Below are 23840 nucleotides of genomic sequence, written 5' to 3' on the forward strand. Positions count from 1 at the left end.
CAACAACTCAATATTTTCACCAGCGAGATTATTGCATGAGGTGAAATGTTACACATTTAGTTTTGAATTGTGCAGCTTTCAAAATTTAACATAATCTTCCACCTTGCATTCAACACCAGTTTTATCCTTCCTCTATATCTTGTCCAAAATTACTGACAATTGATAATGCTTTTGTATGGAGGTTTTATTAGTCACTGAAAAGCTTGACCAGCAGAATGAGAGAATAAGACATCATAATTGATAATTATCTTGCCTGAATACACAGCAATGATTTGGTGCATTATATCAAGGTGCGGCATTTGAAAATCCTAACTCCTATTACCTTTCACTTCTTTATGTTCCCCATTTTCTGGCCGATCCATTTTAGCCTGGCTGACCATAGCCTGTGTCACAACTGCCTGGTTTGCTACAGTGTAGCTGTTTGCTGCCAGGCTAGCCATAGTAACAGACACAGTCGGTATCTGATGAACCACATGAACAGTTTGCAACATGGACTGCTGGGACGTTGATGTAACAGGTGTGGCCACGGTATATGTAACAGGTTTCATAGACTGTGAAATTTGCCGTTGGACGGTGATTAAAACTGGCTGAGTGGACAGAGGTGATCCTGAGAATAAGAAGAAAATTAGAAAGCAATTAATTCCTCCGTAAAGGTCTACTTCAAAAGTTGTAAACATGACTTTAAATATATTCATGGATGACACTCCACATCTCCTTTACTACAGAAAGAATTCAACATCTTCAACAAATTAAATGACAGTTTGAAAATGATCTTTCCAAACATCATATCCTTACTCTACACAGCAATAGATTTGGCTAAAAGTACTGTAAAATGGCATTAAGTAGACTTATGCTAATTTTCTTATAGAGGCCACTTTTGAAATGGTCCTCAATTACATTAGCTTAAGCTCATTTGTTAGACTGCTCAACATTTTATTTCATGATTGAAGCTGGACTATTGACGTTATTATCTTCAAACTATTTCATAAATGAACATTATTCAGCACCTTTATACTATCCAAGTAGATTCTGCACGGTGGAAGTTTTGGTTATTGTTTACGCCGAGAAAGGCAGGTTTAGCCAGATGTGTTTATTTATAATGGGCGCTTTAAAAAAAATATATTGAAGTAGTATCATAATTAAATCATTGTCAAGAATACATTGAGGAACTTGGCTGGAAGGCCATGGTTTGTGGTATAGAGAAAAGATAAAGTAAATCTTCATCAGATTTCATTGACCCCAACTCTACCAACGTGAGCCAAGGCACAGAGCACATTAACTGAATGCATTGCAAAAAGAGTGGGAAGTTGAGAAACCAGTGAGAGTGGGATTCTATGGTAAATTTGAGGGTAGGTCAAACTGAAATTTAATCTTAACATTAAAAATTGTAAAAAGCAGTTATCAGTTAAATTTTCAAAGTTAACAGTCAGCCAGTTGTATGTGCCTGCCTGAATGGGGTCAGTTACTGAGAGCTGGAAGCTGAATGAGCAGTTGTCACCTGGGTGTGGCTCAAAAGATGTATAAAAGTAGAGGGTTTAGGGCACAAGAATGCAACATTAACTGAGTGTGTCATGGAGGGAGTGAGAATTCAGTGGAGGGAGATAGGTGTGTATACTTTTAGTTAGTTTAGGATAAGATAATTAAATTCATTGCATAAAACTTGAATTACTTAAATGCATAAAACAAGTTTAGATAGAGGTCACGGTGAAGGAGGCCACATCTGCAGTGTTAGTGGAGAGGATTGTGATCCCAGGCAACAACTTTCAACTAAAAGTTTCTGCAATTCTAGAAATTTCAGCTCAGAGTTGTTGATCTGAAGTCTGAGGTGCTGACATTGCAATGAATTAGGAAGGGGAAAAGAGTTACTTTGACATTTTGACCCAGGAGGCAGTAACATTCCTTAGGTTAGGTAGTGAGGGGCAGGAGGCTGTGACTGTGACTCAGGAAGATAGAGGGACTGCAGATGCAGTAGTCAAGGAGTTTCAGTCTTTGCCATGGTCCAACACATACGAGGTACTTGCTACCAGTGTGGATAAGAACAAGGGTTGCAGAAGAATGGCAAACTGACCATGGCAGGATGGTACTGTCCAACATTCAGTTGGGGTGAGGGTAGGAATGTGATAGTGGTAATGAATAATACAATCAGGGAAATAGATCTCTGTTCTCTGCAGCTGCAAGAAGGTGGTGGTTGCCTGACAAGTACCAGAGTTAAAGATATTCCTCGAGACTATAGAAGAACTTGGAGGAGGAGGAGAAAGTTCCAGTTGTTATGGTCCACATAGGAACTAACGGCATTGCTGGGACTAGGAATGAGGCTCTGCTGAGAGTGTTTGAGGAACCAGTGTACAAATTAAAAAGAACTACAAAAGATAATCTCTGGTTTACTATCTGAGCCATGAGCAAATTGACATAGCACCAGTCTGAGGTTTAAAGAGTGGCGTGGGATATAAGGGTTTCAATTCATGGGGCACTGGTACTATTTGGTACTGGGGAAAAGTGTGAGCTGTCCCCACTGAGATGGACTCCACTTAAACCAGGCTGGAACCAATGTCCTGGTGAATCAAATAACTAAGGTGGTAGATAGGGCTTTAACTAATATAGGGGAAGGAGGATTCAGATAAGTGCAAATTTAGCAGTCTGAAGTGACAGAACAAGACTGAATAGCTGAGTAGCAATTTGGGTAAAAATCAAGCTGATTATGTCAGGAAGGGACAGAGTTTAATTATGGTAATATGACATTATTACTATTTTTCCCCAATATGGCTTTAATCAAAGAGTTAAAATTAGAGGTGCCATATCTGAATGCATGTAGCATACATAACAAGATATTTGTCCAGCATTTATTATCCACCCCTAATTGCCCTTGTTCAGAGGGTATGTTTAAGAGTCAACCCCATTGCTGTGGGTCTGAAGTCACATGTAGGCCAGACAAGGTAATGTCAGCAGATTTCCTTCCCTAAAGGACAGTAGTGAACCAGATGGATTTTTGCGATAATCGGCAATGGTATCATGGTCATCATAATATCACTATGCTACCGTCTCCTCCCAAAATGAATGAATTAATTAGGGGGAGATGTGGTGGCATAGTGGTATTGACACTGGACTGGCATTCCAGGAGACCTAGAGTAATGTTTGAATCCCACCATGGCAGATGGTGAAATCTGAATTCAAAAAAAATTCTGGAATGAAAATGACCATGAACCATTGCCGATTGTCGTAAAAACCCATCTGGTTCACTAATGTCCTTTAGGGAAGGAAATCTGCCGTCCTTACCTGGCCAGGCCTAGACCTACACCAATGTTGACTCTTAAATGCCCTCTGAACAAGGGCAATAAATGCTGGCCTAGCCAACGATGCCTACACTCCATTTACAAATAAATAGCAGACGGCTAAATGGGTTTAAGCTAGTACCCATTACTAAGACATGGGTGCACCGTGACAAACATTGGGAACTAAATAGTCTCAACTTTTAGAAAAGATAAGCAAAACGGAAAAGCTGGTTGGAGTCCTGATAATAAGGAATGAGATAAGGGCACGGGACAGAAGACTTAATCCAGAAGATCAGAATGCTGTAACAATGGAGCTACAAAATAATAAAGAGCAGAAAACACTGGTAAGAGTAGTTTATAGATCCCATAACAGTAATCAGGTTGTTGGACAGAGTCTAAATCAGGAAATTAGAATATGTGACAAGGACATGGCAATAATTGTGAGGGACTTTAATCTAGATAGACTGGACAAACCAAACAGGCAAAAATAGTTTGAAAAACAAGTTCATGGAATGCATTTCAGACAGCTTTCTAGAACAAGAAATGGAATCAACTAGGGTACAGGCTATTTTAGATCTAATATGATGTAATGAGACAGTTGATTAGTAATCTTATAGGAAAGCATTCTCTGGGAAAAGAGTAACTATAATGATATAATTTCATATTAAGTTTCACAGTCATGTGGCTAAGTCAAGCTAGAGACTTAAATTTAAATAAAGTCAATAATGGAGGTATGAGGAGTGACTTGGTGAGGTAGACTGGAAAATTAGATTAAAAGATATGAAGGCTGATAAAAAATTGAAAACTCTTAAAAAGAAATAATTCTCACCGAATATACATTCCTGAGGATTAAAATTCACCGGAAAATTGGTACAACGATGACTACCTGGAGAAGTCACGGTAAGTTTTAGTTTAAAAGCAGCCTACAATGTTGCCAAAAAGGAATAGTAAATCTGAGGATTGAGAAGGTTTTTAAAGTCAGCAAAGGATGACCAAGAAATCGATAAAAAGAGGAAGAAAATAGAATGAGTAAACTAGCAAGAGATATAAAAAAAAGTGCAGGTTTTTTTTATAACAAATTTACAAAAAAGAGATTAGCAAAAGTAAACGTGGGTTCCTTAAGAGGCAAAGACAGGAGAAATTATAATATGAATTAAGGAATTAGCAGAGATGTTAAACAAATATTTTGTGCGTGTCTTCACATTAGAGGACACAAGGGACATACTGGAAATTCTGCCGAATCAAAGAGGTAATGAGAATGAGGATTTTAAAGTAAATATTATCCCTAAGGTTTAAAATAGCGCACAATTTGGTGGTAAAATTAATAAAATATATAAGAAAGCAACATAAATAAGTGATTAATATAATTAAGTGATTATTTAAAACGCATTAACGATGGCAGGACATGTGATGCGTCAAGGCATGTGGGAGCTCCTGGAAAACATTGTGATCCAGGGCAAACGCATCTGCAGAAAGTGTTTGCGGCTGGAGGATCTTTGGCTCAGAGTCATTGAGCTGGAGGCTGAGCTGCAGACTCTGCGACACATCAGGGAGGGGAAAAGTTACCTGGATGCTTTATACCAGGAGGCAGTCACACCACTTAGGATAGGGTCTTCTAATTTGGTCAGTTGCCAGGGACAGGAGTGTGTGACTAAGAGTGCAGGTGTGTGAGCCTTTGCAATCGCCCAACAGGTTTGAGGTTCTCTCAGCTTGTTTGGATGAGAGTGGGGGCTGCAGGGTGGATAAGCAAACTGACCATGGCACCGTGGTACAGGAAGCCACCCAAGTCTGGGGAGCAAAAAGGAATGCAGTAGTAGTAGGGGACAGTATAGTAAGGGAGATTGACACTGTCCTCTGTAGCAAAGAGTGAGCGTCCAGGCAGCTTTGTTACCTGCCCGGTGCAAGGGTTCGGGACATCTGCTCAGGGATGGAGAGGAAAGGACTCAGTGGGTATGGTCCGTGTAGGTACCAACGACACAGGCAGGGTGAGCAAGGAGGCTCTGCATAGTCAGCATGACTAGTTAGGTACCAAATGAAGCAGAACCTCAAAAGGTAATAATATCTGAATTATTATCTGAGCCATGTGCAAATTGGCATAGGGCAAATAAGATTAGAGAAATAAACCTGTGGCTCAAAGATTGGTGTGGGAGAAGTGGGTTCTGGTTTGCGGGGCACCGGCACCCGTATTGGGGAAAGTGGGATCTGTACTGCTGGGGCAGTCTACACCTGAACCGTGCTGGGGCGGTGTTCTTGCAAGCCATCTGAGGGTTTTAAGCTGAATAGTGTGGGCAAGGGATCAAATTTGGGAAGATGTGGCAAACCAAAAAATAAAAACAAGACAAGAGAGACAGGTATTAATATGGGAAATGATAAACAGACTCTGACAGTCAGGGACAGAGAGCACAAATCTAAGAGTAAATCAGCAGGTACGGCTAGACGCTATAAAAAGGACAGAAGGATAGAAGTTAGGAAAAGGTGGCGAGGCGGCTCTGTTAATTAATAATGGTAGTAGCACATTAGAGAGGGATGGCCTAAGTTCAGGAAACCAGGATGTAGAAGTGGTTTGGGTTGAGATGAGGAATGAAAAGGCAAGTAGTCACTTGTGGGAATGGTACATGCCCCCTAATTGTAATTACAAGTAGGACAGAGTATAGGAGAAGAGATAATGGGAGCTTGCCAGAAAGGTACAGCAATAATCACGAGGGATTTTAATCTACATATAGACTGGAAAAATCAGATGGGAAAAGGTAGCGTAGATGAGGAGTTCACAATGTTTTCAGGATAGTTTCTTAGAACAGCACTTTCTGGAGCCAACCAGAGAGCAGGCTATACTAAACCTGATACTGTGCAATGAGATAGGATTAATTGATGACCTCTTAGTGAAAGCACCCCTAGGTAGCAGCAGTCATAATATGATTGAATTTTATATTCATTTTGAGGGAGAAACGAGTGTGTCCAAGACTAGTATTTTAAACTTAAATAAGGGCAATTGTGAGGGCATGAAAGCAGAGCTAGCTAAAGTGAACTGGCAAATGAGGTTAAGGGATATGTTAATAGAAGTTCAGTGGCAGACATTTAAAGGAATATTTCAGAATACACAGAATATATACATTCCAATGAGAAAGAAAAATTCCAAGGAGAGCCCACCATCTGTGGTCAACCAAAAAGTTAAGACAGTATCAAGCTTAAAGGAAAAGCATATAATTACGCAAAGATGAGTGGCAGGTCAGAAGATTGGAAAGAATATAAAGAACAGCAAAGAATGACAAAAAGATTAATAACGAGGGAAAAATTAGAGCATGAGAGAAAGCTAGCTAGTAACAAAGACAGATAGTAAGAGTTTCTATAGATATTTAAATAAGAAAAGAGTTAAAGTGAGCGTTGGTCCTATAGGGAGTGTGTCTGGGGAACTGATGATGGAAAGTAGAGAGATGGTGGATAAATTAAAATGCTTCAGTCTTCACTATAAAGGACACAAGTAACATCCTGGAAATAGCTGTAAATCGGGGAATTGAAGGGAGGGAGGAACTTGGGAAAATTACAATCACCAATGAAGTGGTATTGAGCAAACCGTTGGGGCTACAGACTGACAAATCTCCAGGTCCGGATGGACTTCACCCCAAGGTCTTGAAAGAAGTAGCTAGTGAAATAGTTGATGCATTGGTTTTAATTTTCCAAAATTCTTTAGATTCGGGGAAGGTTGCATTAGATTGAAAAGTAGCAAATACAACTCCTTTATTCAAAAAGGGAGGGAGACAGAAAGCAGAAAACTATAGGCCAGTTAGCCTAATGTCCGTCATAGGAAAAATGTTAGAAGCTATTATTAAAGATGTTATAACAGGGCACTTGGAAAATTTCAAGACAGTCAGGCAGAGTCAACATGGTTCTGTAAAAGGGAAATCATTTTTAACCAATTTATTGGAGTTCTTTGAAGGAGTCACATGTGCTGTGGATAATGGGGAACCAGTGGATGTACTATACTTAGATTTCCAGAAGGCATTTGATAAAGTGCCAATCAAAAGTTATTGCAGAAAATAAAAGCTCATTGGGAAGGGAGTAACATGTTGGCATGGATAGAAGATTGACTAGCTAACAGGAAGCAGAGAGTTGGCATAAATGGGTCTTTTTCTGGTTGACAGGATGTGACTGAGTGGTGTACCAAAGGGATCAGTGCTGGGGCCTCAACTTTTTACAATTTCTATAAATGACCTGGATGAAGGGGCTGAAGGAATGGTTTCTAAATTTGCTGAAGACACAAAGATAAGTAGGAAAGTAAATTGTGAAGAGGACGCAAGGAGGCTACAAAGTGACAGAGATAGGTTAAGTGAGTGGGCAAAGATCTGGCAAATGGAATATAATGTGGGCAAATGTGAAATCGTTCATTTTGGCAGGAACAATAAAAAAGAAGCTTGTCTAAATGGTGTGAGATTGCAGAGCTCTGAGATTCAGAGGGATCTGGGTATCCTAGTGCATGAATCACAAAAGATACAAAATGTATGCAGATACAGCATACATTATTAGGAATAATTAGGAAAGCTAATAGAATGTTAGAATTTGTGAGGGGAATTTATTACAAAAGCAGGGAGATTATGCTTCAGTTGTAAGGGCATTGGTGAGACCACATATGGAATATTGCGTACAATACCAGTCTCCTTTTTTTTTAAAAAGATGTAAATGCGTCAGCAGTTCAGAGGAGGTTTACGAGACTAACACCAGGAATGGATGGGTTGCCCAATGAGGAAAGGCTGGACAGGTTAGGCTTGTATCCACTGGAATTCAGGAGAGTAAGAAGTGATTTAATTGAAACCTTTAAGATCCTGAGGGGGTCTGGACAGGGTGGATGTGGAGAGGATGTTTCCTCTTGTGGGGGAATCTAGAATAGGGGTCAGTGTTTAAAAATAAGGAGTTGCTCATTTAAGACAGAGATGAGGAGAAATGTTTTCTCTGAGGGTTGAGTGTCTTTGGAACTCTCTTCCTTAGAATGCAGTGGAAGCAGAGCCTTTGAATACTTTTAAGGCAGAGCTAGATAGATTCTTAATTAACAAGGGGGCGAAACGTTATCAGGGTTAGGCAGGAATGTGGGGTTGAGGTTACATTCAGATCAGCCATGATCTCACTGAATGGCAGAGCAGGCTCGAGAGGTTGAATGGCCTACTCCTGTTCCAAATTCGTATGTTAAAGAAAAAGTACTGGAGCACCGTAGGGTCTTAAAAGAAGCAGCTGCGAAGATAAAGGATGCACTGTTTTTGATCCTCCTGAACAGTCCCCATGGATTGGAAGGTAGCAAATGTAACCCTGCTAATTAATAAAGAAGGGAGTGAGAAAATGGTTAGCCTGACCCATTAGTAGTAAGGAAAAGGCTAGAAACTTTTGCTAAGGACATGGTAATGTTTTCGCAGGGCACTTGGGAAAATATTCACAATAATTAGGCAGAATCAACAGTTTTATGAAAGGAAAATACTGTTTAGAACATAAGAACTAGGAGCAGGAGTAGGCAATTCAGCCCCTCGAGCCTGCCCCGCCATTCATTACAATCATGGCTGATCTCACTTCAGCCTCAACTCCAATTTCCCGCCCTCTCCCCATAACCTTTCAACCCATTACTGATTAAAAATCTGTCTATCTCCTTAAATTTATTCAGCGTCCCGGCATCCACTGCACTCTGAGGTAGTGAATTCCACAGATTCACGATCCTTTGAGAAAAGTAATTCCTCATCTCAGATTTAAATCTACCACCCCTTAGCCTAAAACTATGGCCTCTTGTTCTAGAATGCCCCACAAAGGGAAACTTCTGCTCCACGTTTACTTTGTCTATCTCCTTTAGCATCTTATATACCTCAATTAGATCGCCTCTCATCCTTCTAAACTCTAGCGAGTATAGGCCTAAACTGCTCAATCTCTCCTCATAAGACAAGCCCTGCATCTCTGGAATCAATCTAGTGAACCTCCTCTGAACCGCCTCCAGTGCAACTACATCCTTCCTCAAGTAAGGGGACTAAAACTGTGCACAGTACTCCAGGTTCGGTCTCACCAATGCCATGTACAGTTGCAACAACACTTCCCTATTTTTATGCCCTATTCCTTTAGCAATAAGTGCCAAAATTCCATTTGCCTTCCTTATTACCTGCTCTATCTACATACTAGCTTTCAGCGATTCATGCACGAGGACACCCAGATCCCTCCACAATGAAGCATTCTGAAGTTTCTCTCCATTTAAATAATAAGTCGCCTTTTTATTCTTCCGACAAAAATAGATAACCTCACTTATCCACGTTAAATTCCATCTGCCAAATTTTGGCCCATTCACCTAACCTGACAATGTGCATTCGTAAATTTCTTATTTCTTCATTGCAGCTCTTATTTCTTCATTTGATAAATTTATTGATTTCTTGAGAGCAACTGGTAGTTAAGGAGGATCCAGTGGATGTAGTGTATTTGATTTTTGGAAGATATTCGATAAGATGCCACACATGAGTTTGTTAACAAGATGGCTCATGGGACTATAAGTAATATATCAGCACAGATTGGGAATTGATTATAGAACAGAAAACAGAGTAGGAATAAATGGGTCATTTTCAGGATGGTAGGGTGCAACTAGTGGAGTGCTACAAGGATCAGCTATTTACAATCTATATCAACGACTTCGATGAGGGGACTGAACGTAATATATACAAAGGCAAAATATTGTGGATGCTGGAAATCTGAAATAAAAACAGAAGATGCTGGAAATATTCAGCAGTTCAGTGGAGAGAGAAGCAGAGTTAATGTTTCAGGTTGATGATCTTCTGTATATTTCCAGCATTTTCTGTACTCGTAATATATACAAGTTTGCTGATGATACAGAGCTAGCTGGGAAAGTAAGTTGGGAGGAGGATGCAAAGAAGTTGTAAAGGAATACAGGTTGGTTATGTGATTAGGTAATAAGGTGGCCGATGGAGTATAACATGGGATATGTGAAATTAGCCACATTGGTAGGAAGAATGGAAAAGCAGGATTTTTTTTTTTAAATAGTCGAGGGACTTGCAAAAGTTGGTATTCAGAGTGATTTGGGGTCCTTGTAGATGAATCACAGAAAATTAACATGCAGGTACAGCATGCAATTAGGAAGGTAATGGCATACAGGAACATAGGAAGTCAGAGCAGGAATAGGTATTCAGTCCCTTGAGCCTGCTCAGCTATTCAACTAGATCCTTGCTGATCTTCTACCTTAACACTATTTTCCTGCACTAAACCCTTACCATATATTTATTGCAAGGGAGTTGGAGTACAATCGTGTTATTGCAATTATATAGGTGTATAATTGTTATAAAATTATGATTATATAGTAGTGTGTACAATTTTGGTCTCCTTACCCAAGGAAAGATATACTTGCCTCAGAGGAGGTGCAACGAGGGTTTATTGGAGTGATTCCTAGAATGAGAGGGCTATCCTATAAGGAAAAGCTGAAGAATGTGCCTATGTTCTTTGGAGTTTAGAAGAATGAGAAGTGATTATGAGAGGGCTTGACAGGATAAGATACTAAAAGGCTGCTTTTCCTAGCTGGACAGTCTAGCACTAGGAGTCTCTCTCAGGGTAAGGCCATTTAGGAAAGGTGAAACCTCTTAACTCAGTAGGAGTTGTGGAATCTTTAAAATTCGCCACCACAGAGCACTGTGGATGCTCAGGCAATGAGTATATTCAACAGTGAGGTTGATAGATTTTTGGGTATTAAGGGAAATTGTGGGGGGATGGTGGTGAAGGTGGTGGCATAGTGATAAGGTCACTGACTAATAATCCAGGAGCCCAGGCTAATACTCTGGGGACATGGGTTCAAATCCCACCAATGGTGGAATTTAAATTCAATTAATAAAATCTAGAATTGAAAACCGATGTCAGTAATTGTAATCATAAGAACCCATCTGGTTCACTAATGTCCTTTAGGAGAAGGAAATCTGCCATCCTTACCTGGTCATAGGACTCCAGAAAAACAGCAATATGGCTGACTCGACCTACAAGGGCAAGGGCAATTTGAGATAGGCAACAACGCCCACATTCCATGAAAGAATAAAGAAAAAGGGATATGGGGATAGGGGTGGGGGTGGAGAAGTGCAGTTGATGTAGAAGTTTAGCCGAGATCTTACTAGATAGTGGAGCAGGCTTGATGGGGCGTAAGGTCTACTTTTATGCCTATTTCTTATGTTCCACCTATCAATGAATCAATTTGATTGTACCTAGTTCCACCAAATTGTATATTTCCCTGAATTGAACGTACTGACCAAAATATAAAATTAATTATCTTTGCCCATTATAGTCTGATCAGGCTTTGATGGCTTTTAAGCTAACTACATTCCTCGAAACTTAGGAAGGTGATCATGCCAAAATCAAAGTTGAAGCAGGGGACTGCACTTATTTTTGAAGACATTAAATCTGCCCAAAGGAAAGAGCCAACGGCATCTTTCCAGGCAAATCTGAATTTTGCAAACCATTTTCAAATAATCTGCTACATTCCAAAGTATTTTAAATTGGACACTAGCTGAATAAAAGTATGAAAATGTAGCAGCTTTAGTGCAGTGCTGACAAACCCATTTATTATCACCAAGATATTGATATAAAAGTTAATACTTTTTCATCAATACCATCCCAAAAGTGTGTTTATGGAGTACCATAGAAACTTCAGAAAACGTTGATGACAAGGAGGAGTGGGATAGAGAGTACCCCTGCCTAACCCCTCTGCACCATCCTATAAATGGCAACAGAAGCCATTGACCTATAGACTGCTGGAGCCAAGTTTCCTCAAAAGCTGCAGAAGAGGGAGGCATGGACAATCACTTTCCAAGAAGGGAATAGTAGATTAGAAGTGGTGAAAGCATATCTTGACTCCATCTATCCTCAATACATAGATTTGCTTTGGTGCCATTTTGAACATTTTTTCTCTACGTTCATGATATCTAGACCATAGGTTTTCAAACTGAGGTCCATGGTGGGATCCCACAGGAACTATGAATATCTTTCACCATGATTATATTGTCTTGAGAATTCTGCACTCTTATTTTTTTGTAAATGTTGTTGCTGTATACTAATAGAAATCATGCCCTGCAGTGATGGGACCTTTTCCCTTTGGACAGCTTAACCTACAGAAAAGTTTGAAAACCATTGATCTGAATCATGTGACAGTGGACAGACTCCACTTTTGAAGTAGTTAAGTGTTCAGTTAGCATTATTTCCACAACTTGCATATTGTGATTGTTGACATACTTCAGTTAAGCTTTGTTGAAGTATTTTCTAACTGATCTAACTTAGCCTTGCTCACCTTTTTCTGCGTGGGTGATTAATATATTATCCTTCCTCTAACAAAGGCCTTGTATGCTTTCCACTCTGTACCAAGAGAGGAGGTGCATTTTTCATTAATTGTGAAATACTTTTTCATCCTTTTTGATAAACTCTATATATTTGGTGTTTTGTGTAGTGACACACTGACGTGTCATTAATAAATTCTAGGGTTTGCTAAGATTACTGAGAACTTGATCACTTTCAAAGATTACTTATCAAGTAAGGTACAATCATCATTTGTCCAATAAAGTTCCCGACTAACTTTGGGCATTCACCAACATTGTAAATATCTAAAGTTTTATAATCAAACATCAGTCCCTTTGAGGGTATGCTATCCTTATTCAATTCCCCATTCTTACATATTATCTATACTCAAAATGTATTTAACCCTATTAGAAAAATAAATATCCAGAAACTCAATGCATCAATAAGGATGGGCTCAGGCCCAAGTCAGTTCCCTCCTTACACCAACAGAAAATGTAAGCATATGCAATATTCCCATAATGTGTACTAATAATTAACCTCTCACTGGAATTTATGGCAATCAAACGTTGCAAGTTGGAGAAATGACCAGAGATCCACTAAGGATAAACTAAGCATTAGTCCCTAGAAGTGACTAATGGCAGCAGTGCTATATAAATTAAGCCCCTTATTGTGTCATATCTACCTACAGGATCAAGAAAAATCCAAGTGATGTTCATGGTAAGCCTGCTGTCCAAATACGAAGTTGTGCTGGTAGAAAATAACCCGAGAGCCTTCAATAAAGCCGTAAACCACTTAACATTTGCCTCAAAAGCAAGTCCAGTGAATTACATCTTCAGTAACAGTGGGTAAATATGTAGGAATGTTGAACAGATGACAACATAATGACTACCCCCAACAAAACATTCCACACAACAAAACCCAAATTTTGTAGAAGGAAGGGAAAGTAGCCATTGAAGAGAACATTACCTCTTAAGCAGAAGATTTACTGACCTGAATTGCACTAAGAATTGAGATAAGCAAAAGTCATCTCATATTATATCAGCCATGATCTCACTGAATAGCAGAACAGTCTCGAGGGCTGAATAGCCTTACTCCTGTTCCGGATTCCAAATGACAAGCAATGTTATATCTGACCTCCTGTCTTACGCCTCTCCAGAAATTGAGAGAACATAAGAACACAAAAAATAGCAGTCAGCCATACAGCCCTTGAACCTGCTCCACCATTCAGTAAGATCATGGTTGATCTTCTACATCAACTCCACTTTCCCACCTTATGCCCAAATCCCTCGATTCCCTTAGTCTAGCACTTCCTAAACTATTTCCCCCAGTGTGACTCCATTTTAATGCCCCAGACTACATGTGACCCCAGAGTGAAAATTTGGGGATCCAAGAGTTGTTGAGTGGGGAGGCTGGGGTGAGCTTCAGCTATTGAGCGGGGAGGGGAGTAAGGTTAAGCATAGTTGGAAGTGTTTAAACTGCAGGGTTTTTTTTTTTAGAAACCTACCCTTTCATAGCCAATTTTGCAGCAGAATCAGGCCTCAAAGATCTGTCCGTTAGGCCACGCCCACCATTAGAAAAAGACGTAAGAATTTAACAGGGCCTCGCAGCTGTTAGCACCCAGACTGAGCTTCACACCAGTCATTGCTGCCTCGGAGCTGGCAACCTAAATATTTCTGCTCGTGACCCCACTGGGGATTGCAACCCACAGTTTGGGAAGCCCTGCCTTAGTGCCCTAAATCCTAGCAATCTCAATCTTCAATGTATGCTCATCAATTGTACAGGCACAGCCATCCAGGGTAGAGAATTCCAAAGATTCACAACCCTCAGTGAAGAAATTTCTCATCTCGTCCTACATGGCCAACCCCTTGTCCTGAGACGGCGACCCCAAGCTATAGACTCTCCAGTCAGGGAAGAGTCTCTCAGCATCTACCTTGTCAAAGCCCCTATGAATTTTATATTTTAAAAATGGGATTGCCTCTTTTTCTGCTAAACTCCAGAGAACATAGGCCCTTTCTACTCAATCTCATCTTGAAGGACGGCCCTCTCGTCTTATGAGGTACTTCTGACTAAAGGTAACTTGTTTGGAATGATATGACTGCTTGAGACTTCGCATTTTACAAGCCTGAAGCTAGTACTCAGATGTGGCTGAATGATCTGTCAACTGGAGTAGATTTCCAACATGGTTGTGAATGACAACCTCCTCTACCAAGGGCTTTGTGCTTTCTTGATTTCTAAAAACTTCAGTGATTGCAGAAGAGCACATACTCCCAACACTAATTGTGGAACAGTGGCCTATTTTTCTTAGGAACTATCCTATCAGATTCAAGGTATGATCATGTACCCAATTTTAAATACTTGATTAATATATATTTTTAGAATCATTTTTTCTGCAGTTCCTTAAAATGAATATAATTTCCTCTCAAAATAGATCTCCCGGTTGATGAAATATTGCTTTCCTATTTATTGACTTTGTAACCAAGAGGAGAATAAATTAAAGAGGAAGGGCCGGGAACATTTAAGTTCTAAATTTTTAGATTTCTGGATTCGTCTTACACAGTTGCAGGAGAAAGATATATTGAATACCCCATCTTCATTCCTGGGGGTTAGAGTACAAACTGTCCAGAGTATTTCGCTCAGTTATATTAAGATATTCCCATTGTGCGACAGATCTGATATATCTTCCTTAAAACTTTTAATTTAAAGCTGCCTGGACTCAAAGGGAGAACAGAACTTAAGCATACATACAAACCAAACGTTTATTGGTTGGGGAGGTCGGGGTTGGTGAGGTCGGGGATGGTAGAGAGAGAGAGAGGGAAGAGTTTATATACAAGTTTGAAATGCTGGAATCAGGTTCTAATGCAACTGTTTGTTTGAAATGTAGATTGAACACTTCCTGATATAATGAAAGAATTGGCAGTGTTGAAGGGGGAAGTTAATTCCATTTTCCCATCGAGTACTGGATTTAAACAAACTTTTACAGTTTTTATTTGAAGGGCATTTTGTTAGGATAATGGATGTGACTATGTGGCACCATGATTTAACAAGATTAACATACCTCCATTACAACATTGCTTACCCCCACCATCAAAATAAATAAGATATTCAACTTTATCCAGCATGATTTTTATCATCATAAATGCAGGCTTTAACATTTGTCTTTAACTTTTTGTGAAAAAAGGAAGTTTAGTTATTTTCGATTGTTACGTAGATTGCAGCTCATGTCAGTCAGCTTGAGAGGCTAGCGGTTTCAACCCAATAAAAATGCAACAAGTCATATGCATGTTACAACCAAAACAAGAATTAAAATCTGATTAAAGTCCAATTTGGAAACAGGAATTTCAGTTTCATAACTGGATTAAGAAATGAAAGATTTCTACTGCATAAAATAACATTCCTTCCTTAATAATGGCTTAATTAATAATGCATTTGCTTACAAATTTGGATTTTTACAGCACTCACCTGGTGCACTCTGAGCATATCTTGCCTCTTGTATTACTGCTAACTTGGGTTGCACAGTGTTAGGTTCATGGTCTGTGGGGACTGGAGAGCCTTCCCTGGACAGGCTCTCTGGAGTTTGTACACCGCTGGAGTGTGAGGAAAACACACCAGGATGGCTTGGAGAGGCTGGTGCACTTCTGTGGCAGGAGGTGAAAAAAAGCAATAAGAGCATCACTTAAGTAAACACCAAGAAAGCCTTACAACAGACTGGCAGTTTAAATAGCGACCAGTAAGTTTAATTTCATCTGATTTCAAACTAAAGCTGGAATACTTGATGTTGGAAGGTCCTGAAAATACCAATATACATGTTAATCAATTGGAACTCAAATATTTCCTCAAACATTTTGCGTGTTCAAAAGGCAATCAAAAGTTACTCCCTTAAATAACTCAATCTACTTCAAACTTAGTTTATTTTTTGGCACAGTGATAAGTTGATTGTCATCACTAGAACATGCATGTCAATTGTATATGCATAAATTGGATACATGCTGCACATCAAGAATGCATCCATGTTACATTCTGATCAATCTTCTTCATGCAAACAGTAGTACTCGTTTACTACAGCAAGCTGTACATTACTATAGTTCAAAGAAAAAGACTTGCATTTACATGGTGTTATTCACAACCACCAGTTGTCTCTAAGCACACTGCAGCTAATGAAGTACTTTTTGAAGTGTAGTTACTGTTTTATTGCAGGAAAAGTGGCAGCCAATTAGTGCACAGCAAGCTCCTATAAACAGCAATGCGATAATGACCAAATAATTTGATTTCATGATATTGATCAAGGGATAAATATTGGCCAGGACACTGGGCTAACTCCCCTGCTCTTCGAAATAGTGCCATGAGATCTTTTGCATCCACCTGAAGGGGCAGACGGGGCCTCGGTTTAATGTCTCATCTGAAAGATGGCACCTCCGATAGTGCAGCACTCTCTCAGTACTGCACTCGAGTGTCAGCCTTGATTTTTGTGCTCTGATCCAGGAGTGGGGCTTGAACTCCGAACCTTTTGAGTCAGAGGCAGTGATGGTGGAACAGTTAGATTGTTTTCTTCCCTCTACAGATGATTCGTGGGAGTGTTTTTTCATTAATTTCTGTCATGGAGAAGAAGTGAATACATTCTTTAAAATATTGCTCTTGGAAAGTTTTATCAGCTATTGGTTATGCACTCATGCACAATGCCTGTGAACCCAGAAATTGAACTTCACTGGGAACTACTTGATAAGTAAATATGTTATTAATTAAATTAGTCTGCTTAATTTAGTTAGTATCACTCTCGTGTGTCAAGTTATGAGTTCTATATCCACTCCAACAGTCGAACCTAATCTAAGCTAACAATTCCAATGTAGCAGCAAGATAATGTAGGAACGGCAATCCTTCAGGTGAGGGGTTAAACTGAGCCCTCAATTGCTTGCTTCGGTTGATCTTTCAATATTTCACAAATTACTCGTGTACGACATGAACAGCCAGTTTGTGCTGAAAATTATATGCAGCGACTGAAAGAACAGAAAGTTCTCCTGGTTTCCTCACCAACGTTTCTCTCAAACAAACCTTGTCAGAAACTCATCATCATAAAGAGACATTCAGTTCACTGCAGTCTGTGAGATCTTGTGCATAACAGTCGCTGCATTTTAAGTTAATTGAATGTGAAGGTCTTCGAGATGAGGCACAAGATTTCAAGACTTCCTTGGGCATTTTATATTTAAACCTTCTGTAGCTTGGATTGCAAGATTCTGCTGAGGTACACGATCATTGCTGTCCTGTGGTCCAAGCTATAGAAATCCTAAAGGTACAAGCACCATATAAGGTGATTCTGTAAAGAAAGGAAGCAGCAGCTATTATATTTGACCATCAGCTAATGTTTGTACAGGATGGAATGGTAACTTTAGTACACACTGTTGTGCAACCTAATCTGACCAACTGGAGTAGCCTTAAATGGAAAGTTGTTACCGTAGACCAGTAACTCATCTCATCAATAGACTCTGATTTCATCTGGCAGATTTAATTTGAAAAGCAGGTAAATAAGACTTCCAGTCCTATTTTCACAGAGATTAGCCAAAAATCAGAACATCAAGTGACAGGTGAGGCTATTTCCAGAAGCAAGTCCGATTTACAAATGGTCCCATCATGATTCACCAGATAACTTCAAGAATTGTTTTAAATTTTTCCCACATGCTCTAAGAATGAATGATCGGAGTTAAATATTGTGCCCAGTTTAATGTTGTGCCCAACTTCCATACCTGTTGTTTAAGAAAATGATCACCCGCTGCATCTTTATTGCTAAGATATTGCTGTTTACCAATCCAGAACAAGTGGGTAGCAGAAATGCCAAAAGATAGCAGTCCAATTAAACAAACCAAGGTTATGCACAAGAAAGTTAAACTGGATCTTCAAAAATGTGATCTTTTCTTCAAGTCCAAGAGGTACAGATATCAATTTATGTGGCACACAAACATCCAGTACCAGATTTTGCTGGGCCACATCATATTCTACTCAAACCCATTTGCCTCTTCCCAAACTATCCACTATTTTAAGTTCATCCTGGAGGGAAAAGACAACTCCAAGCTTCTTTTCTCCACAACCAACCATCTCCTTAAACTCCAAACCGCCTCATGCTACCTCCTTCCACCCTAGCATACAACAAGACCGAGGAGTTCATGGACTTTTGTTACCAAGGTTAAGGCCATCCATTCAGCTGCTGCTACTGTTTCTTCTCTTTCCCTTGCCCACTGAGCCAAACTGCCTCCTGGGCCCCACCTACTTTCTCTCCCATTCCTCCACCCATCCACCCCTTCATTCCCTCTTCAAGGTCACTTCATCTCATTTATTAACATTACTGTCTTGATCCCATTACAATGAAATTGCTGACCACTGGACCAGCCTTCCTGGTCCCACATGCTACCTGACATTGGAATGTTTTAAAACCACTATCATATCATGCCCTTTAAAATAAGTTCATCCTCAACCCGTGTAAGCTACTTCCCTATCTGCAACCTTCACTTCTCTGAAGCCGCCCCCATACTCACGTTTATCTTTTGCAACTCCCTATTGAAATTCTTCCCAATTGATTTTCCACCTCTGCCACTGCATGACCGACTGTCACTTTGGTACATTGTCTCTTTTTGTCCTCCTTGAATGCTATGCAGTCTCAGGCATGGTTGCTCCATTGAGATACGCACTTGGGTGCGTACTTTATTCAGTGGGTATAACCCATATTAAATGGGTGCTATTTTATCCCAAACCTATCAATCAGAGGTCCTACATGATATAAATGGCTTGACTGGTTCTTCATCCTCAGCAATGGACTGCTGCATATTAAGATGGGTTTTTTTGCCCTCTGCAATTGACCATTTTGTAGAGTAGTTAAAAACTTCCCATCTGAAAAAAGCGGTGCTCAAATTACTGCTGTCAGATACATAAATTGGAGCAAGCAAATGTGTCACCTTTGGCATTTGGGAAGACATGTCAACAACTGTAAAGAAATCAGGGTTTGACATGTGGTACGTGAGTGATATCAAAATCCGAAAAGTAAATTGTTAAAAATTCATTCAGCTTCTTGGCTTGATGATTCCATCTCATCTATGGTGGAGCAAGCAAGTAGCGAAACTAGCTGGAAAAGGAAATCTTCAAGAGAGCTCTAAATACTTGTGACTGCCAACAACTGTTACAAAGCAAACCCATTATTAGAATTTCAAAGCCATAGAGACCATTGAACCTAATGAGGATAGCCTTTTCAGAGCCAAGTTCCAGATTTCGAACATCAAAGAGGTTGTGTTGTTCAGAAGGTTATGACCAAAGCAGCAGAACCATTTTTAGTGCTTTAACAAGACCTTCTCATTCCTGCCAGGAACTGCTTCCGACTCAACAATTTTTAACCAATCCAAGTGGTTCATTGAATAGCAATGATGAACTTTCACACACCATTTCTTTTCCCTGTGAAGCTCTCCCAATCAATGTTTTCACCAATGTGCACACAAGTCAAACACAGTATTGCTGAATTAGGTTGCTGGAGCATCTAAGATGATAAAATCCTGCAGTTTGGCCACCAATTTCTCAACAAAATTTTCTTCATTCCAATGATACGTTAGCATATTATGTTTGTCTCCAGCCTCATCCTATTATTCCAGATTGTTTGAAAAAGAACCAAACAGTGAAAGGTTTAAGGAGGACATTTCATCTCAGTCCATAATGGCACTAATAAAACAATTCTCAAAAATATCAAGTGAGGCCTGTCCGGATGGGAAATCTTCAACAGAAAGGGGGAAAAAACTCCCAAACATTTGGTCAAATTCTTGTAAAAGCAAACTGACATCTTACACTAGCAAATGCACAATGAGTCTTCAAAAAACTTGAGCAACACTAATGTTATAAATAATTTTTTAACAATTACAAGATTTTTCAAAAAACACTGGCTACACAAGGACGTCTGATCAACAAATGGTTTCTTGTTCTGCTCAACTGAACAGGGCAAAGAGCTTGAAGCGGTATTCTGCGCTGTACTGACACTGTCACTTCAGTGAGTTCTGATGGCAATGGATAATAATCCATTAGGATTTTTCCCAAAGGGACCAGTCAAACCAACATATAGCAATCTCTGTTTATAAAATCGAAATACTGCAGATCTGAAATAAAAACAAAAAAGTGCTGGAGAAACTCAGCAGCTTTGACTGCATCTGTGGAGAAAGAAACAGAGTTAACGTTTTGAGTCGAATATGACTCTTCTTCAGAACCTATGAATAGCTATTTTAACCAGGTGCGATAGCAAACCCACAAGGTTAAATCCACTCCCCCCCCAGCCTCACTTATCAGATGATCTAAAATCAGTAGCATTGGGACTAAAATTCATCCAAAAGATGAAAAGAAACTTCTTTGAATAGCAGAAGAGGAGCTACAGCCTGATGCTAAATAAAAATGAAATACATTTTTATCCAGCTAACAGAATAATCACACCATTAGATATCTGTGAAGTGGCTCAGCAGGACATTGGAAGCCATTGTTCTGTGTTGCACTCTCCACTTCAGATTCCTCAGGGTGCAGGGGAGCATCCCCAAATCTAAGGCTTCTCCCACATGTCTAAACAGAATGTAGGGCTGTACAGTAATGCAGGAAATTCCATAGAAAGATGGAATGTCAGAGGAGACTCTCCTTGTGAGGGAGAGATTCTTAAGGGGGATTCTATGGCTTTGTGCTGACCAGCAACTTTGCCCTAACGTGGTGAAAAATATGAGACTGTTTGACACATCCAATGGAGTCAGGCCACAGGAAGTTTTTCGTGCCAAGAGCTGGACATTCAGGGCAGCCACTACCTCTAGTCCAGTTCCCTTTGCCATCATCCAGTACGTTCGCAACCCTGGTTACTTCTGCAGCAAAGGTTCTTTTCTCTTCCAGTCACGTGTCCTTAAAGAACAACATTTTTTTGTGAAGTTGTACCAAGCATCAAGTTACATTTTTTGGGGCAGAATGTCTCAGAATCCCCAGAAAACAACTTGGTGCCTCCAGTGGGTGCATGAAAGATTTTGACATTTTTCTAAGGCTTGGTCAACAGTGAGAACAGTGGGGTTAGTTAAGTAGTACTTAGTATTGATTTATCTGTCCATGGGTCAAAATCCAAACATTTAATTCAGAAGCAACAGCACACAAAACTCTTTCAGTCATAATATGCTAACTCCCAGGTCTAAAAAGGGATAAGCCTGGTGAAAACAAAGATCAAGACCCAGGTTGGAGAGCAATTGCCCCACAATTGGTTTAAGTCGATGCCAAAAGTAAATAATCAAAATCTAAGTTGTTTTGCACACTTTATATATTCTACAGCTACCATTTTAACATTCCTTAATTGTTCACAGCTCCCTTGTCTGTGTCTACAGTTTTACTGCCAGTGATGTCAGCAGACAAACGCTTAACCCATTAGTATGACATTCCACATTCTGCTATTTCAATGGAGTTGCTAGCCATGATTAATATCTAGACAAGTATTACTACATTTTACACATCCCTCTGTTTTTGCTGGATTGTCAGTATGCTATCTTTACATTTTTCTGATTTTCCACCTCACTTTTTCTCAGCTTATTCAGGTTGAAGGATAGAAGTCAGTTCTATTAAGCATATGTCACATATGTTTCTCATAAATGCATGAGCAACAAACCTCAAATACTTATACCATGAATCATGTTATAGCTATGACTACGACTGTCACAGGCAAGGTCACTTCTGGCTATCATATAAGCACAAAATCATTAACCGGCACTACAGTTTTAAGTGTGCACTTCCCCCCTACCACAGCATCCCCCCCACCACCCCTCACCCCCCCACCCAAGTTTTCTCAATGATTACTTGCTGAACGGACATTCTTTCTTCAGTTTCTTTAGCATTCCAGCAGATGGCACTCTAGAGAACTTTCTAGACCGCAGTTAAGTGGATGTTTCTTCCCTTCATGCAATCCATAATGCAATTTAATACAGTGCTATATATTTAGAAAGACAGCAGCTGTACAACACCAACTGAGTGCTCTCATTGCATCGCTCCTATGTTTAGAATTTGTAGATATGTAACTTTTACAACATCACTGTTACGGAATAGAAATTTTAAGTACAACCTTTTTAATACCAATCTTCCAATTACATATCTTGCCTGAATATAAACTAAAAAGCATTTTCCCTTAACCAAACTCTCAAAATGGGTTCAATTTTTAGGGTTGTGTTAGAGAATCCCACATGAAGCCAAATTTAAAAATTTATTTCCCAGTCTGTGCTTGTCCAATTGTAATGAAGAATCACTTGCAAAACGATCAATAGCAGCCCCCAAAAATCTGGGTTTTCTGAGCATCAGTGTGTAACTATGCTGATCAAAAAATAAAATCCCAATATAACATACGCTTATTAGGTAGAATACTGAAATTATGAATAGATTTTTTAAAACCTGAATGCTGTTATGAATTATTATGTCACTAATGGAATGTGTTAAATTCAAGAAATAATACTCGTTTAAGTGGGTCAAAGATTACATGCAGTTTGTCTACCTGGAAGAAAGAGGTCCCATTGGAGTTCTGAAGCAGGGCACGCCCCTGGGCCTTCTTTTCCTAAAGGCCTGCTCTGTTAGTTTGCTTTCAGAAGCAGGGTCTATCCTCCAGAATGAGCCTTTCCCAGGCTCCTCCTGGGAACGTGGGACCTTAATGAAGTAGCGATTCAGGGAAAGATTATGTCGGATAGAATTCTGCAGGAAAGAAGAGAGAAACAGGATATATTGTGTGTTCTACTGAGATGCATAAATGATTTTGAAACCACACAGGAAGTCTTGCATCACAAGTTTTGCAGATATTAACAAAAAATATTTGTTTACCTGCCAGCCTTTGTCTGCTGTCCTGTAATATGGATAATTCTTTGTGATGTGTGTATAGATTCCACTTAATGTAAGCTGTTTATCTGGTGCTGTTGTGATGGCTTGAACTATTAACTGTGCATAGGAATAAGGTGGCTTGGCATCATCCTGTCATCAAAGAACATTCTGTTAATGCTAGAAAATAGAAAATTTATGAGCTTATTTATTCAGTACTTAAAAGTCTTAATTTTTCCTAAAAACAAAATTGGTATTGCATGTTGCTCAATATAGTAAGTTTTCACTTTTCTACGCATTCAAAACCCTTCCACCAAAAAAAGTTTCTTCTGACTGATCAGTTATACTATGTTGCTTCTGAGCTCCATATTCATAATCATTTATGAAAAAATGTCCCTAATGATTTTAATTAATTTAAAAAACAAATGCTTCTAATGTACTACTGCTGCAGCT

The 23840-nt window shown here is 39.5% G+C and overlaps 1 protein-coding gene across 1 annotated transcript in view; it reads right to left on the bottom strand.

Annotated features, from left to right (window-relative positions):
- Window positions 1–23840, bottom strand: part of LOC144699624 (forkhead box protein K2-like) — a 105621-nt gene that overhangs the window by 5478 nt on the left and 76303 nt on the right. Inside the window, exons 4-7 of the mRNA XM_078570697.1 lie at window positions 23394–23540; window positions 23074–23267; window positions 16023–16198; window positions 323–607 (exon numbers count right to left, since the gene is read on the bottom strand). Coding sequence (XP_078426823.1) covers window positions 323–607; window positions 16023–16198; window positions 23074–23267; window positions 23394–23540 — 802 coding nt within the window. The remainder of the gene's footprint in view (window positions 1–322; window positions 608–16022; window positions 16199–23073; window positions 23268–23393; window positions 23541–23840) is intronic.

Source organism: Cetorhinus maximus, chromosome 24, assembly GCF_964194155.1.
Source record: "Cetorhinus maximus chromosome 24, sCetMax3.hap1.1, whole genome shotgun sequence".
NCBI classification, from domain to species: Eukaryota; Metazoa; Chordata; class Chondrichthyes; order Lamniformes; family Cetorhinidae; genus Cetorhinus; species Cetorhinus maximus.